A 19,089-nucleotide genomic window follows, 5' to 3' on the forward strand; every position below is an offset into this window, starting at 1 on the left:
ATAATACAATAATATTATAGGACTTTAACACCCCACTTATACCAATGGACAAATCATCTAAACAGAAAATCAACAAGGAAAAAATGGCTTCGAATGACACACAAAACAGAACATTCCATCATAAAATAATAAAACATACATTCTTTTCAAGTGCACATGGAACATTCTCCAGAATAGATCACATACTAGGTCACAAAACAGGCCTCAACAAATATAAAAAGACTGAAATCATACCATGTATCTTTCCTGAACATAATGCTATGAAGCTAGAAGTCAACCCTAAGAAAAAAATTGAAAAAAGCACAAATACATGGAGATTAAACAACATGCTACCAAACAATGAATGGGTCAAAGAAGAAATCAAAGGAGAAATTTTAACATACATGGAAACAAATGAAAATGAAAACAGAATGGTCTAAAACCTTTGGAATGCAGCAAAAGTGGTCCTAAGAGGTAAGCTTATAGCAATACAGGCCTGCCTCAAGGAGAAAGTAAAATCTCAAAGAAAAAACCTAATCTTATACCTAAAGGAGGCAGAAAAGGCACAAATGAAGGTGAAGCAGCAGCAGAAGGGAAATAATAAAGATTAGAGCAGAAATAAATGATATAGAAACTAAAAACCAATAGAACATATCCATGAAACTAGGAGCTGGTTCTTTGAAAGAATTAATAAAATTGGTAAATCCCTAGTGAGATATATCAAAAAGAAAAGAGAAAAAAAAACCCAAATAAATAAATCACAAATGAGAGAAGAGAAATAACAACCAACACCACAGAAATTCAAACAATTATAAGATAATAATATGAAAAACAAATTGGACAAACTAGAAGAAACTGATAAAATCCAGAAACATATAAACTATCAAAACTCAAACAGAAAGGAATAGAAAATGTGAAGAGACCAACAATCAGCAAAGAAGCTAAGTCAGTAATCAAATACCTCCCATCAAATAAAAGTCCAAGAACAGATGGTGAAGTCTACTAAACACTTAAAAGAGTTAATACCTACTCTTCACAAAATATTCCAAAAATAGAAAAGGAGGAAAACCTTCCAAATTCATTTTATGAGGCCAGCATTACCCTGATACCAAAACCAGATAAAGACAAAAGAGAGAACAACAGGCCAATATCTCTAATGAACAGAGATGTAAAAAGTCTCAATAAAATACTAGAAAACTGAATCCAACAATACATTCAAACAATCATTCACCATGATCACATGGGATTTACTCCTGGGTTTCAAGGGTGGTTGAATATTTGCAAATCAATCAATGTGATACAAGACATTAATAATGCAAAGGATAAAAATCATATGATTATTTCAATAGATGCAGAAAAAAACATTTGACAAAGTACAATATCCATTCATTATAAAAAGCCCTCAAAAAGTATGTTTAAATGGAATATACCTCAACATAATAAAGGCTACATATGAAAAATCCATAGCTAATATCCTCCTCAATGGAGAAAAACAGGCCTTTTCCTCTACAGTCGGGAACAAGACATAGGTACATCTCACCACTCTTTTTTAACAAAGAACTCGAAGTCCTAGCCACAGCAATCAGACAACAAAGAAATAAAAGTCACCCAAATCAGCAAGGAAGAAGTAAAACTCACAACTTGCAGATGACATGATACTGTACATAGAAAGCCTTCAAGATTCCACCAAAAAAAATTGCTAGAACTGATAAATAAATTCAGTAAAGTTGCAGGATACAAAATCAATATACAGAAATCTGTTGTATTTCTATACATCAATAAGGAAGCAAGCAGAAAGAGAAATCAAGGAATTGATCCCATTTACAAATGCACCAAAACCATAAAATACCTAGGAATAAACCTAAGCAAAGAAGTAAAAGGTTTGTATTCCAAAAACTATAGAACACTTATGAAAGAAACTAAAGATGACACAAAGAAATGGAGAAATGCTCCATGCTGATGGATTAGAAGAACAATTGTCGTTGAAACGTCTATACTACCCAAACCAGTATACACATTTAATGCAATCCTTATCAAAATGCCACCAGCGTTTTTCACAGGACTAGAACAAACAATCCTAAAATGTGTATGGAACCACAAAGACCCCTAAAAATTTTGAAAAAGCAAAGCAAAGCTGGAGGCCACAATTCCACACTTCAAGTTATATTACGAAGCTGTAATCATCAAGACAGTATGGTACTGGCACAAAAACAGAAACACAGATAAATGAAACAAAATAGAAAACTCAGAAATGAACTCACATTTATATGGTCAACTATTCTTCGCAAAGCAGGAAAGATTATCCAGTGGAAAAAAGTCTCTTCAGCAAATGGTGAAGGGAAAACTGGATAGGATAGCCACATGCAGAAGAACAAAATTGGACCACTTTTCTACACCATATACAAAAATAAGTTCAAAATGGATAAAAGACCTAAATCTGAGACAGGGAACTATTACAATCCTAGAGGAGAGCACAGGAAGTATTCTCTTTGACATCAGCACTAGCAACTTTTACTAGGTATGTCTCCTTACCAAAGGGAAACAAAAGCAAAAATAAACTATTGGGACTTGATCAAGATAAAAAGCTTCTGCACAGCAAAGGAAAGAATCAACAAAACTAAACGGCAACCTACTGCAATGGGAGAAGATATTTGCAAATGACACATCTGATAAAGGATTAGAATCCAAAACTTATAAAGAACTTATCAAAGTCAACACTCCAAAATTAATAATCCAGTTAAAAAAACAAGCAGAAGAAATGAATAGACATTTTTCCAAAGAAGACATAGATGACCAACAGACACCCGAAAAAATGCTCAGCATCATTCACCATCAGGGAAATACAAGTCAAAACCATGATGAGATACCTCCTCACACCTGTCAGAATGGCTAAAATTAACAACACAGGAAAGAACAGATGTTTGTGAGGCTCCAGAGAAAGGGGAACTCTTACAATCTTGGTAGGAATTCAAACTGATACAGCCACTCTGGAAAACAGGATGGAGGTTTCTCAAAAAGTTAAAAATAGAACTACCTTATGATCGAGCAATTGCACTACTAGGTATTTACCAAAAGGATACAAAAATTCCGATTCAAAGGGATACATGAACCCTGATATTTACAGCAGCATTATCAACAATAGCCAAAGTATGTTAAGAGCCTAGATGTCCACTGACAGATGAAGGGATAAGGTAGATGTGGTATACCTATACAATGAAATATCACTCAGTCATCAAAAAGAATGAAATCTTGCCATTTGCAACAACATGGTTGGAGCTATAGTGTATTATGCAAAATAAAATAACTCAGAGAAGAACAAACACCATATGATTACACTCATGTGGAATTTAAAAAACAAAACAGATAAACATAGGGGGGGAAGAGAGAGAGGCAAACCAGAAAACAGACTCTTAATTATGGAGAACAATCTGAGGGTTGCTGTAGGGGAGGTGGGTAGGGGGATGGCTTAAATGGTGGTGGGTATTAAAGAGGGCACTTATTGTCATGAGCACTGGGCGTTCTATTTAAGTGATGAATTGCTAAATTCAAGTCTGAAACTAACATTACACTGTATGTTAAATAATTGGAATTTAAATAAAAATGAAAATGGACACAGGAACTGAATAGACTTTAAAAAAATTTTTTTTGGGTATAGCTGACAAACAATGTTACATTAGTGTCTGTGTATAAATGTGCATATACTGTTTCAACATCTCTCTGCTAACCACAAGTGCGGCTACCATCTGTCACCATACAACATTATTATAATGTCATTGACTGTATTGCCCCTGTTGTACCTTTGATTCCTGTGACTTATTCTAATGAAGACATACTGATGACCACAGAAGGCTGCCCAACATCACTTTTTATCACAGAAATGCTAATCAAAACCATAATGAGATATCATCTCACACTGGTTCAAATGACTATTACCAAGAAGACAAGAAATAACAAGTGTTGGCAAGGTTGTGGCAAAAAGGAGACTCTTAGGCACTGTTGGTGGAAATGTAAATTAGTGCAGACACTATGGAAAAGAATATGGAAGTTCCTGAAAAAATTAAAAATAAAACTACTATATGATCCATCAATTCCACTTTTGAGTATTTATCTAAAAAGAAAACAAAAATGATTTATAATACCCAATTTATGGAATGTATATAAGTGTCCATCAATGGATGAATGGACAAAAAAGTTGTGGTATAAATACACAAGGGAATAGTATTTTGCGATAAAAAATATTTTGCTATTTGCATCATGGATGTAACTGGAGAGTATTATGCTAGATGAAATAAGTCAGAGAAAGACAAATACCGTAAGATCTCACTTATATGTGTGATCTAAACAAAACAAAACCAAACCCTGATCTTAGAGATACAGAGAAGAGACTGGTGATTGCCTGAGGTGGGGTGGAAGGGTGGGTGGGGGAATAAGGAATTACTATTCAACAGATGAAAGTTTCAGTTATGCAAGAAGAATAAGTTCTATTGTACAACATAGCATCTACAGTTTACATTACTGTATGTGAACTCTTAAAAACTTGTAGGAGAGTAGATCTCATGTTAATGTTCTAACCACATTAAATAAAAAAGAATGATTCAAATATTTCACCAACATCTTCACTTTTCTAACATCTTCATTTGAAAGAGTTATTTTCAGTTTCAAAAGAACTAAAAGTCCACCAAAGTAAACCAAATGGCTGATATTCCCATTCCTTTGACTTTTTAACTATATTAGGTCTCAGATGGATGGGAATGTATGTGTTACTTTCAAACAAACTTAGAGCCTTTTCCTGTGATTACTGATAATTATTCTTTCATAAAGTTAAACTTCATCAAGTTTTAAAATTATAACACTGATGCAGTAAATTGATTGAAAAAATACCCCATTATACTAAGTGAGATAAGTCCAACAGAGGAAGACAAATACTTGTAAGAATATCATTTATATGTGTAATCTAGAAAAGCCAAACTCATAAAACCCCTTGGGGCTGGGGCTTGGGGAAATTGGGCAGATGTTGTTTAAGGATAAAAACTTATAACCAGTAGATGAGTAAGTCCTGGAGATCAAATGCACTGCATAGTTATTACAGACAATACTATATAATATACTTAAAAGTTACTAAAATTAAATTTGAATTAGTCCCACCACAAAAAAGAAATGATAATTATGTAACATAATAGAGGTGTTAGCTAATGCTATTATGGTAATATTGCAATATATAAACGTATCAAAGCAACATATTATACACTTTAAACTTATACAATGTAGTATGTCAATTGCATCTCAATAAAAATGATAAAAAAGAAGCCAGTATTCATCTAACTTAGATAAACCAGTAGATTTGTTTAACAGATGAGGAAAATCTACTACTGTGTAACAATATATAAGAAAAGGAACATATTTAATATAACATGTTTTTAATGTCTGGGTTTTATTTTCAAATAAGGCTACCCTGAGTTTGAGAGCATAATTACATGCACAAACACTGTTATAAGACTGAAAAAATAATAAAAATGTATAATTTAAATTGTAGGACTTTGCAGAATCTGAAATATTAAACTCACAAACTCCCTAGATTACAAGGATACGTAAGTTTTATGAAAAGAAAAAATTAACAGGATTAGTCTTTCTTCAAAAGCCCTGTAGTATGATAATTCTGAGAAGCAGTTAAAATTACAATAAAAATGACAAAAAATTTATAGCCCTAGATAGTAATATAATAATTATAAAAGTTAAATTATTTTCTCACCTGTTCTGGGTTCGCTATGAAGTTTATGGCAGTATGGTGGCGATCATCTTCCTGTAATAAGCTGAAGGTAAACTGATAGTCAATCAAAAGGCTATCTGTGGGGAAAAAAATACAATCCTGATATGCACTTTTACAAACTATTTGATAAACAAAAGTTAGGTGAAAACATACTGCATATCAGTATTAAAAATTATTCTCATTAATTATTAGTGGCCCACTCAAGATTGACAAAATATAATTCTTTGTCATCGAGCAACAAAAAGCAAAATACAGATATGGAAGAAGTCCTAATTCTTTAAAAATTATAATGTATTACTTCTGTTGTTATTACAAAAGTTCTACAAACACAACAGACATTCTGGAAACTACACAAAAGTAAAAAATAAACTAAAAGTCAACCATAACCTTACAACTAGAGAAAAATATAGGCAACATTTTATTCCATTTAAAATTTTGTAGATAGAAAAACAGACAGGAAGACATTTTGGTACCCTACTTTCAAAAAGTCAAAATTTTTTGAAAACATGAACTTTAAATGATAAAGAATATTTCATCACATACTAAAATGCATTTATTTGTTCCTTTATTATTATGGTAATTTTTATCTTTAGCATTTTTAAAATGTCCCTATGATAAACATCATTCTACAGAAGTGACTCATTAACAATTGACAAAAAGAAATCGGAGTAAACAATTATTAATTTTGTTCATATATAATGTTGAAACCAAGGTGAAACATTTGAATGTTATAATATATATCATGAGTAGCTTCATAGGCTATATAGGAGTGAAGAATTACTCATTAATGTTAAACTGCGACCTTTACAAAAACATTTCAAATTATTTTACAGACGACTTCTATGTTCTGGATATATATCTTTCACGTTATGCCCTCAGCCATTACACACTATTAAAATAAAAAGTAAAGACAGGTATAATATCACTGAAATTATTGTTAAAATTATCAAGGCATCATTCTTCATGTTGTTTACTATATACTTTATAAGGTCCACCTCATGTATTACCTGTACAATTTACTGTAAGGCAACACTTCGTCCTTCTCAGAATTTATATGAGATAATGAGAATTATGCAAAAGGTCATATTTCCAATTTTCACCTGACTGCCAGAAACTATAGCAGCAAATTCAATAGGCCAGTGTGTTCTAGGCACAGGGAACACAACAATAAATAAAAATTTCTGCCCTCGTGAAACTTACATATTTTATTGGATGGACATTAGAAATCAGTAAATAACCTAAGTATATAGTATAACAGATGCCAATGAGTGTTTTCAAGAAAAATAAACTAGCATAAAGGAAAGAAATTGCTGTTGGGGTAGGGGTATGGTTGCAATTTTGAGAAGGAACACTTAAAGATCAAAGATAGTAGGAATATAAGCCATGGAGTTTACTGACGAAAATACAATCCAGACAGAGGAAATGAATACAAAAACCTAACAACAACAACAACAAACCCCAGAAGTCTTAATTAGGATTCTTGTAAAGAAGCTGTGGCAAGACGCAGCCAAGAAGTGATGGTGGCGAGGGTGACAGCAGTGGAGGTCACAAGAAGAGGTCAGTCACTAGGAATGTATTTGGTAGGTACAACACACAGGTTTAGTTGAATAACCGGATGTAGCATGTGAAAAAAAGAAAGGTAAAGTTTTTTGATCCAAGAGCATACAAAATGAGAGCATTAACTGAGACGAGTAAGAAGACTAGGTTTTATTTGGGGGGAGTCGGAGGAAAAATATGAGCTTAGTTTTGAAAATGGGAAGGTTGAGATACTTACTGAATTTCTACGTGATCAGCTGAATTGAGCTCAACAGTTTGTTTCAGAGAGGACAAGTTGGAAATTATCAACATTTTAGATGAGATTTGATACAATGAAGCCAGGAAATCAACAGTTAAAGAGCAGAATTGCAAGGGATAAGCCCTGAGGCACACCAATGCAAATAATCAGATCCTCAGGAGGAGCCAACAAAGGAGGCTGAGAGAGCAAGCTATGAGATAGGAATAAAACCAGAATTTAGTGTCTTTTTGTTTAAAAAAGAGAATAGTGTTCACCCCCATCAGTTGCAGTGGGCAGGGGTTGAGAGAACTGCAATATTGAGGACAGGTAATATCTATTCAAAATGAAGGAAAAATACGACTGAGGAAATGTAAACACTTCAAAACTAATTTCAAGAATTTGCATAATTATACGTGTGTGTGTGTGTGTGTGTGTGTGTGTGTGTGTGTGTGTAAATTTTTTTTTTGGGGGGGGGGGCTTGAAACTAAGTATTGAGAAGTCAAGAGTAGATAGCTCCTTGGAAGTAAGGACTGGGGCACTGGACACCTACGTAGCTATAAGCAGAGGCTGAAATGCCCCAAGCGCACAGACTTTCTTCTGCTTTTATAGACTCTAGCCTGTGCCACAATCGTGCCCAATCGAATTCTTTGCCAAGCATTCAACTTTGATTTTACTATTCTCATTTACTGGAGTTGGAAGTACAAGGCAAGTATAATGTATATTATATATGGTAATGATCATTCCTAATGTCAGCTGGGCTAAAAAAAATAAGTCTGAATCCTGGAACGAACCTAGTAGGAGTATCAGTCGATTCAAGTGACTAATAAGAGTACCTATCAGTGAATGATAATTACTAATTTTTTAAAAAAAAATTTTAAGTAGGCTTCATGCCCAGCACAGAGCCCAAGACAGAACTTGAACTCACGACCCTGAGATCAAGACCTGAGCTGAGATCAAGAGTCGGACACTTAACCGACTGAGCCACCTAGGTGCTCCCAAAATGTTCCTTTTAAAGCTGCTTAAACCAAAGTCTTCCAGAAACCAAGTGTGCAATTTTCTACTTAACTAGGAGATGACCTACTTCTACCCCCACCAGTTTTAGTCATTTTGCTGGTATATTTTTAGTGGGGGGTTACAAATGAGTAATTACCTGGCACTTAAAACATGTATCTTAATGCTGAAATTTACTCTGAAATTCTCAGCTAAATACAGTACAGGACATAAAACACTAACATTTAAAATGTGTACCACATTTATGCAAATGTACATAATCTGAAAAGAAGTTTTTATATTGCTTTAATGAACCACTTCATTATGGTATACAAAATAAGAAGTCCCCTTCCCTTTCTTTCCCTTCCTTGCCCTTCCCTTATTCTTGAACTACTATGCAAAGGGCTGCATTCTGGTAATTCTTTCCTTCAGGTTTATTTTTATTTTAATATATATTTTTAAGTGAAAAAAAGGAAGTCCTGTTTGATTATGAATCAACTCAATTTGTTGCATTATCCATAGATACAGAGTAATGATGAACTAGTAGGAGAGCTAAGTGTGAACAAGAGAGGTGAGAGAATTAATTTTTTTTTTTAACCCAATATAGTTAACATACAGTGTTAAATTAGTTTCAGGTGTACAATACAGTGATTCAAAAGTTCTACACATTCTCAGTGCTCCCCAAGTTAAGTGTACTGTTAACGCCCTTAACCTATTCCATCCATCCCCCCACCCACCTCCCCTTGTTCTCTATAGTTAAGAGTCTGGTTTTTGGTTTGTCTCCTTTTTTTTTTTTTTTAGTCTCTTTTTATTTTTCCTTTGTTCATTTGTTTTGCTTTGTTTTCTCCAATTCCATATATGAGTGAAATCATATGGCATTTGTCTTCCTCTGGCTGACTTATTTCACTTAGCATTATACTCTCTGGATCCATTCATGTTATTGCAAAAGGCAAGATTTCTTTCCTTTTTATGGCTGAATTAATATTCCAGTGTATACATATACCACATTGTCTTTATGCATTCATCTATTGATGGACACTTGGGCTGCTTCCATACTTTGGCTATTGTAAGTAATGCTGCAATAAACATAGGAGTGCATGTATCTTTTTTAATTAGTATTTTCATATTCTTTGGCTAAATACCCAGAAGTGGAATTACTGGATCATATGGTAGTTCTATTTTTATTTTTTTGATGAACCTCCATACTGTTTTCCACATTGGCTAACACTTTGCATTCCCACCAACAGTGTTAAGAGGGTTCCCCTTTCTCTACATCCTTGACAACACTTGTTGTTTATTGTGCTGTTGATTTTAGCCATTCTGAAGGGTGTGAGGTGATATCTCACTGTGGTTTTGATTTGCATTTCTCTGCTCATGAATGATGTTAAGCATCTTTTCATGTGTCTATCAGCCATCTGTATGTCTTCCTTATAGAAATGTCTGTTCATGTCTTCTGCCCTTTTTAAATTAGATTATTTGCTTTTTAGGTGTTGAGTTGTGTAAGTTCTTTATATACTTCGCTTCTCCCATTCACTAGGTTGTCTTTTAGGGACAACAACTTCTTAAATTAGGAGAAATTGCATGTTTTTATACTGATTGGCATAAATACAAATTTATAAGAAAGGGAAAAATTGATAAGACAGGAGAGAGAGGAGAAAGTTTAGAATGATGTCCTTGGGTAGGTAAAAGGCAATGAGCTCAGAACTCATGGCCCAGTGGTGCATTCCCTAGGTTTGTGGAGTATGGTTTGTTTGCTGTTTTTGCTTCCTATATATCCCCACCTCAGTGCTAGAGCATCTGCAATCTGGAAACATCAACAAACCATATATATATATATACACATATATATGGTTTTATAAATATATATAAATATTATATATTATATAATATACATTTTATAAATATATAAATATAAATATAAATATAATATAAATATATAAATAATATATAAATATATAAACATATATTTATAAATATAAAATATATAATATATAAATATATATTATATATTATATAATATGTATTATTATATAATATATTATATAATATACAAATATATAAATAAATATATACAAATATAATATGTATTTATAAACCATATTCATCCTGCACTAAGGTGAGCAGAGTTGGAGCCTGTATTGCTGCAAGAAATATAGCAAAGAGTTAAGTTTTACTAAACCTCAGTAGCATTCACAACTTTCAAATGATATTATATATACTGTGAAAGTATATATAATATATATATACATGAAAGTACGTGCACTATACTTTGAAGTGTAATTGAAATTTCATAATTAAAAAAATATAAACTGCATACTGCATGTTCAAATATATTAGATTAGAAACAATTATCTGAAAACTTTGTGGATTGAAAAAACAAGAGGGATATATTTCACAACTTTAAGAAATCATACACACTGTACAAATCAATCCTCTGATTTCACAGACTGAACCCTGAAGTTTGGAACACCTATAAAGAATACAGCTAGCTTTTAAATATCTTGGCTAACAGGGCTCCTGGGTGGCTCAGTCGGTTGAGCGTCTGACTTCGGCTCAGGTCATGATCTCACCATCTGTGAGTTCGAGCCCCGCATCGGGCTCTGTGCTGACAGCTCAGAGCCTGGAGCCTGTTTCAGATTCTGTGTCTCCCTCTCTCTGACCCTCCCCCGTTCATGCTCTCTCTCTCTCTCTCTCTGTCTCAAAAATAAATAAAACATTTAAAATAAATAAATAAATAAATATCTTGGCTAACAAGCAGCAATCTGTGATAATTCCAGGAAAATCAGAAGTTCTCAATTAATTTCCCAATTGTATCTAAAAATGAAGTCTACAAACAGAAGTAAAACAGATGCAAAAACAGTCATTCTTCTTTATTATCTCTTTCACTTTTTGTATAAACTTGATAGGCCTTAAAGTGAATATGATCCTAACTGTATAGATAAGGAAGTGAAAACAAAGAGAAAAAAGTTGACATCTTTGATTTTGTTAGTTTGACTAGCATCGTGAGAAGAGAAACATATCATTTTATCACTATAGATTAGGTATATGTAATAATTTAACATGAGTAGCTGTCTAGTCATTTAAAATATCTATTCAGTATGCATCAAAAAAAGGGAAAATCTAAAAAAATGCAACAAATGACAGATGGAGGAAATAACAATGAAGACTACAATAAAAAGGAGCTAAAATATTAAAACTGTAAAAAAACCAATAAAGTAATAAAATAACAGTAAAATTAAACAGAATAATAGAATCAGAAGATAAAATAATTAAAATAACATAAAATTGAATCAGTGCCATATAGGTCAAATCTGAAAAAGCCTCCCAGAGAAGAGATGAAAATCACTCAAAAAGAATAATAGGCATAGAAATTTTGAGTATATGCATGACTAATGTTGTTAAAGCAGACACTGTAACAAATTGGAAAAAGCATAAATAATATACACATATTATATACATATATATTAAATATACGATAGAAAAGACCTGTTGAAGACTAAAACCTAAATATTGAAATACCTGACATAAAAGATAAAAAGAATCCAGCATTATTCATAACAGCCCCAAAATAAAAACAACCCAAATGTCCCTCAGTTGGTGAATGGTAATCAAAATGAATTATGTCCATGCAAAGGAATACTATTTTGCCATAGAAAGGAATGAAGTAGTGATCCTTGTTTAACGTGAATGAATCTTAAAACATTATGATAAAAATAAAAGATGCCAGTCACAAAAGGCCACATATTCTACAATATATATATAACATATATATATAATATATATAATATATATATTTGTTTACTCTGCTATATATAATATATATTATATATATATATATAATAACAATCCATAGAGATAGAAAACAAATCCATAGAGATAGAAAGAAGATTTGTTAGGGTTTGGGGGAAGGAAGAATGAGGAGTGACTGTTAATATGTACCGGGTTTCTCTTAGGAGTGGTGAAAATGTTCTAAAATTAGATCATGGTGATGGTCACACAACTTTCTGAATATACTAAAAACCACTTTTGTGTACACCTTAAAAAGAATAAGAGTTGAGTATCTGAATTATATCTCAATAAAGCTGTTATTTAAAAAATACTACTGACATGTGGGCACATCCCTGTGGGCATGTGCACACATTATACATACACACACATTCACACAGACAAATGAGTTATTTACAAAGGATGATAAGTTAAGATGCCAAGTTTTCTAAAGTAACAATATATGTCAAAAGGCAAGAAACTGGACTAGTTATTTATAGAATATGTATATTCAACCATGCTGTCTACACAGAAAAGCAACATAGTGATAAATTTCAGGCAAGCAAATGTCCTAAAAGCACATGATCTATATATTATTCTCCTGAAAAAAAAATTACTCCTGCCCATTCTAAAACGAAGAGACAAATACAAATAAGGAAGCAGCATAACAAAAAGGTCTGGCAGTGAATAGATGACCAATTTCAAGTTAGAATAAAAGAAGAAAACAAAATTATCTTTTTATGGCTAAGATCAGATTGTTTACCAGGAAATATAAAACTAACTATAAGTTAACTATAAGTTTAACATGTGGCCAGATATAATATAAAAATATAAGCACCTACAACTCTTATTTGGGGGCTATTTTAGTAGATTGGTGATTATGCCTACCTCTCCACCAAAAAAACAAAACAAAACAAAACAAAACAAAACAAAAAACACACTGCATTAACAATTACACAATTAGCTTAATATCTAAGATCTCCAGACTTTTTTAAAATCCTTAATTTTGCTTATAACAAAGCTGTCCTGGGAGTATAGTGTTTACATCCTATAAGTCTTTTTGAAAATTGAACACAAAAAACCTGATACATAATTAAAGTACATATGGAAATTGAATTCTAGAATCATGTCATGAGGGATAATAACAGAAAGACAATGAGGCAGGTGAAAATGTAGTAAGTGGATAAAATATTAAATGGAGTGCACAAGATTTCCGTGAAAGGCAGCAACAAGGAGAGGTGGAATACTGCTTCAGAGGAGATGAAATTCTTGAACAGGTAAAGAAAAGCAATTATTTGTCAATGTCAAAGGGACCAAGGCAGATACTATTCCCATGCCTAATCAACATTACGAAAGAAAAAACATTCAGATCTTCCCTTGGAGAACAGCAAGGTTTCAGGGCACAGTAAGTTTCAATTAAAGCAAGACGGTGGAGTTCCATAATACTCTCTAGAGTACTATGCTAAGCTAAAGAACTCAGAGAAAAACAAACACCATATGATTTTATCTGTATGTGCAATTTAAAACACAAAACACATGACCAAAGTGAAAAAAAGAGAGGCAAACGAAGAAACAGACTCTTCACTACAGAGAACTATAGTTACCAGAAGGGAGGTGGGTGGGAGGATGGGTTAAATAGGTGACAGGAATTAAGGAGTACACTTGTGATGAGCACCAGGTGTTGTACAGAAGTGCTGAATCACTATATTGCACACCTGAAACCAGTATTACACTGTATGTTAACTAACTGGAATTTAACTAAAAGCTTTAAAAATAAGATAGTAGATATAGATAGATAGATAGATACACACACACACACATACACACACATACACTTGGTGACTTAATTTAAGAAATACTTTTTTAAAAAAGGAAAGAAAGAACAACACCCCAGAACCAAATGAGCATATGTAGCTCCCATATTTTGTTTTCTAAATACCATTCTCCAATATAAAAAACCATGGCTTCCTGGAAAAATGGTTGATTCCAGGGTAAGGGCAGGAAAAGTACAAGGTGAGTCTGAAATATCTTGCAGTGCAAGAAAATAAGAAAGCAATCAGAAAATGATGGAGTCATGCCAGAAGGAAGCAGGAGACAATTTGAAGTATTCCCAATAGCCAAATCTAGGAAACAGCTATAAAATAATAGTAATTTATTATAAGCCATAAAATACATATCCATAAGGCAATACTGATATAAACAAATAACTGAATAAACAAATAACTGAGAGAAAAGGAACAGCTCTTCCTTATTGCAGAAGAAATAAATGCAGAAGAAATAACACAACAGAAAATCTCCATTTGGCAAGCACATTGATAATTATTCTTTCAGGTAAGAATTGTCAATGTATGGTAAAAATAGTGGGTGATAGTATAATGAGAAATAGGATATTTACCTAATTTCAAAAAATCTCCTCATAAAGTACTCATGAAATACGAAAAAACAAAAACAAAAACCAGTAGCTCTAGAGTGAACAAAGTGGTACAAAGTGGTACAGTTGATTAACAACTGATCAAAGATAACAGCATCAGTGATGGGAAAAACTGGTATCATATGCTTCCTGATAGGATTCACTGAGAAAGACACATCACTTCTGTGCTATCCTTAGTAAAAATGCATAACCTGAATTTAATCATGAAAAAACATCAAATACTATAAATATGTGTCCAACACTTTCCGAGGGTCAAGATCATAAAGAAATATTTGCAAATATTTGTAAACCTGTAATTATTTCACATTAAAAATGTAAAAGAACTTTTTAAAAAGCTGCATATATGTCTCAAGTTTCATCCATGACACATATTTCAGGATTTCCATTCATCTGTCAATGGAAATTTAAGCTGTTTTTATGTGCTGGCTATTCTGAATAGTGGTGCAATGAACACTAGAGTGCTATTATCTCTTTGAGATCCTGATTTTAATTCTTTTAGATAAACACCCAGAAGTAAAGCTGCTGGAGTTAAATGAAATAAACCAATCACAGGAGGATAAATACTGCATAATTCTATTTGTATAATGTATCTAAAATAGTCAAACTTATAAATCAGAGAGTAGCACGGTGGTTGCCAGGAACCAAAGGAGGGGGGCAGCAGAGAATGGCTAAAGAAAAGACATAAAGTGTCAAATACGCAAGGTAAAAAAGTTCTAGAGATTTGCTCTGCAGCATTGTCCCTACAATTACCAGTACTGTGTTGTACACTTAAATTATTTTTAAGAGGGTAGACTTCATGTTAAAAATAAAACATAAAATTTAATTTTTAAACTGTCAATACAAAAAAAAGAATAAAATTCTCTGAAAACTATGGTGCACTGATAGTTACAAGAGAGCAAAAAAATGGCATAAAGATATTATAAGGATAAATTAAAAATTAATGAATAATAAAGAATAATTTTGAGAAGTATTTCCTTTGTGACCTGATGTTTGGAGAAGAAATAAATACACAAAATGTGTGTATTAGTTTCTTACTGCTGCTGTAACAAATAACAACAAATTCAGTGGCTTAAAACAACGTGAATTTATTCTCATAGTTCTGGAAGTCTGAAGTCCAAATGAAACTTACACAGTAAAACAAAGTTAGGAGTGGTTTGTTCTGGAAGCACTCAATAAAAATTCACTTCCTTGCCTTTTCCAGCTTCTAAAAATTGTTCATTCCTTAGCTCATGGCTCTGTCCTCTTTCCAACCTCTTTTTTCCCATGATCCCGTCTCCCAGTGCTGTAGTCAAATCTCCCTCTGCCTCCCTCTCGTAAGAATGCTTGTAATTACACTGGGTCCACAAGAATGCTCTCCCCATATCAAGATCGTCAAGTTAATCAAATCTGCAAATTCATGTTTACCATTTAAAGTAAAATATTCATAAATTTTAGGGATTAGGATATGTACATCTTTGCGGAAGGAAGGCTGAATAATGCCTTCCTTTATTTACTTATCTATGTACATAAATAAATGACTGGGGAAATATCCAATGCGATGTTAGCAATAACTTTCTCCGGGTAAAAGAATTATTAACAATTTTAATTTGTCTTGTTTCTTTTCTAGAATGAACGTGCATTACTACCATAATTGGGCCAAAAAAAAAAGGAGATTTTTAAAAGTGGTGCTCAGAGGACATTTTTCTTTTGATCTTTGATCTTTAACATGTTTTTCAAATGATTTACACTTAAGGATTAGGTAATTAGATTTATATGGCTATATATCTGTCTAAAAATGGCATATCTCATTTCTAATTCACTTCGTAGGTATAGGACAAAAAAACATGTAAAATAATCTATCTCTCTTGCTAATCTTCTATGACTAGAGCAAACCAAGGGTTGAATTCCAACATGCAGTAGCCAATTTTTTTTAGATAGTTCAGTCAGTACTGGACTAGCAGTCATGTACCAAAAAAAAAAAACCAAAAAACTGGCTGCTATTTACTGGGAAGAATTAATAACATGTTACGTACAAAATTAAGGTCATGAATAAAGCACAGCATCAAAAAAAGGAGTTATGCAAACAGAATATCAAGAGGAAAGCCTTGAATATGTACAAAATACTTAAAGAGGTCAGATATTACAGCAAATTAATGATTAATTGGAAACGATGACTAAAAATTTAAATGCTGCAACAAAAGATCTTTTGAAAGAGATCTTGAACTATAAAGAAAGCTTCTGAGGACATCACATATGTGAGGTGATGAAAAGCAAATATTGAGTATTTGTTTTAGTTTTTCAACAAAAGCTGCATGAACTATTGTATTTTCTGAGAAGATAATAACCAGTGGAAAAATCATCAAAATGTATATTAGAAAATCTATATAATCTGAGATGCAGGAAGGCAGACATCAGGTTCACAAATGAAAGTGATCTTGACTTGTGTATATCGATGATACTGTTCATACAAATTTCAGCTCAGAATAATTATTATATAAATGTTGAATTGTTTCAGAAATTTTTAATTTGGATATTCTGAGAAAGAAACTGAAGCGTTATTATTTGCTTTCTCATCAATTCATACTGTGTTTCACTTTTAATGGAGCATTCTCCACAGTATCTGAGGAGATGTGAACTGCAATCACCCATTCACCGACTGGGTTATGTTATGTACGTTAACTAACCTTAGTGAAATATGATGCTTCAATGGGTATATAAAACTGCCTATCTTATAGGATTATTCTATGGGTTAAACATAAATATGCTAGTGTGTATTTGGCTTAGAAAAGACCATCTCATAAAATGAAGGCATTTAATCAATGTTATTTCTATTTCCTTATTCACCATATTGGCTCTGAATGAATTCTAAAAACTTCCAAAATATCAAACAGATTCTCATATGTATATTTATATATAACTACATATTTATTCATAAATATATGTTCATGATCTTATATATTTGGTTCTATGTAGTTTCACTGTAAGCATCTTTGCCACAATCATATTTGTTGCGTAATTGGCCATAACGCAGATTTGTCATAAAAGATAAAAAAAAAAATAACAGGTGACAGTTTGGTTTGACAGTCTTTTTTTTTTTTTTGGTTTTCTCACCTGGTGACAGTTTCGTTTCATTTCTCCATTGATTCAGTGCTCCCATTTTAAATCTTAGCCCTCATAATGGTCTATACATTGAGCCTGCGATTTCCATAGGACTTGGGAAAACTATCAACGGATATGTGACAAGACGGCGAGAACAAGTAACAGTGTAGAACACTTTCACAGCACAATATAAAGCCCAGTTACCAATGTGCATCCCAGTATTTAGAAACTGATATCTCTCTTAATGAAGGAAAAAATTTTAGCAAAAAGAGAAAAGATGTGATACTAAATGAGGAAACAAGTCAACAAGCAAAAAAAAAAAGTATGAAAAGCATGAACAAAAGACTTTGAAAACAAGTACTTAAGGACAACCAGCAAAATAAAATCTGTTATTTATACAGTATTGCCATGAATCTGCATACATTTTAAATGTGTTCAAATATTTTATGTTTCACAATAATTTTTAATTTTCTTAAAAATTTTCATGTTTCATTATGCCCTTTTTAATTAATGTCCCTCTTGGTTTTTTTTTTGTGATTTTACCTTTTATAACAAAATTGACTTACAGCCAATTAGTTATATGGTGAAAATGTTTGCAGCAAAGATGCTTATGATGGAAATATTGGACACATATATTTAGCCACCCTGAGGGTTTGATAAAGGGATGCACCTAGACTTTGACAAAAATATCAAGGATCCAAATATGAGTTTTTAAAATGTTTATTTATTTATTTTGAGAGTATGTGAGTAGAGGAGGGGTTGAGAGAGAGAGAGAGAGAGAGAGAGAGAGAGAGAATCCAAGCAAGCTCCACACACAGCCCAGAGCCCAACACGGGGCTCGATCTCATGACCATGAGATCATGACCTAAACCGAAATCAAGAGTTGGACTCAACCGACTAAGCCACCCAGGCGCCTCGAACATCCAAATACATTTTAAACAGTATCGTTTGTATAAATACCTGTATTTGCCAACTTTGACAACTATTTAGTAAATGATAAAATTTGTGTGAATATAAGTTCAAATATATTCACAGTCTCAGTGGTTCATACTTTACATGTAGCACCAGAAACGGGCCTCAGAAAACGAACTAAAATGGCTTCTTTCATGTGCTATTGCCCTCATCAAGCTGACACATTGCAAGCAGACTGATTATCTTAAAATTAAAATTTAATATTTTAGTCTCCTCCTAACACCCTGCAATGGCTCCCATTTTTCTTACAATAAAGGTCCAAATCCTCTCATGTTCTATATAGCACCACATAATTTAGATCCTGCCAATCTCACATACTTCATCTCCTGCCTC

The 19,089-nt window shown here is 32.7% G+C and overlaps 1 protein-coding gene across 6 annotated transcripts in view; it reads right to left on the reverse strand.

Annotated features, from left to right (window-relative positions):
* ATRNL1 (attractin like 1) overlaps positions 1-19,089 on the reverse strand; it is a 774,559-nt gene that overhangs the window by 486,211 nt on the left and 269,259 nt on the right. For all 6 annotated transcript variants that reach the window (XM_078434862.2, XM_078434861.2, XM_078434859.2 and 3 more), the window contains one exon: positions 5,729-5,823. In XM_078434862.2, the coding sequence (XP_078290988.2) occupies positions 5,729-5,823 (95 nt within the window). The remainder of the gene's footprint in view (positions 1-5,728; positions 5,824-19,089) is intronic.

Source organism: Panthera onca, chromosome D2 (assembly GCF_046562875.1).
Source record: "Panthera onca isolate mPanOnc1 chromosome D2, mPanOnc1 haplotype 2, whole genome shotgun sequence".
NCBI classification, from domain to species: Eukaryota; Metazoa; Chordata; class Mammalia; order Carnivora; family Felidae; genus Panthera; species Panthera onca.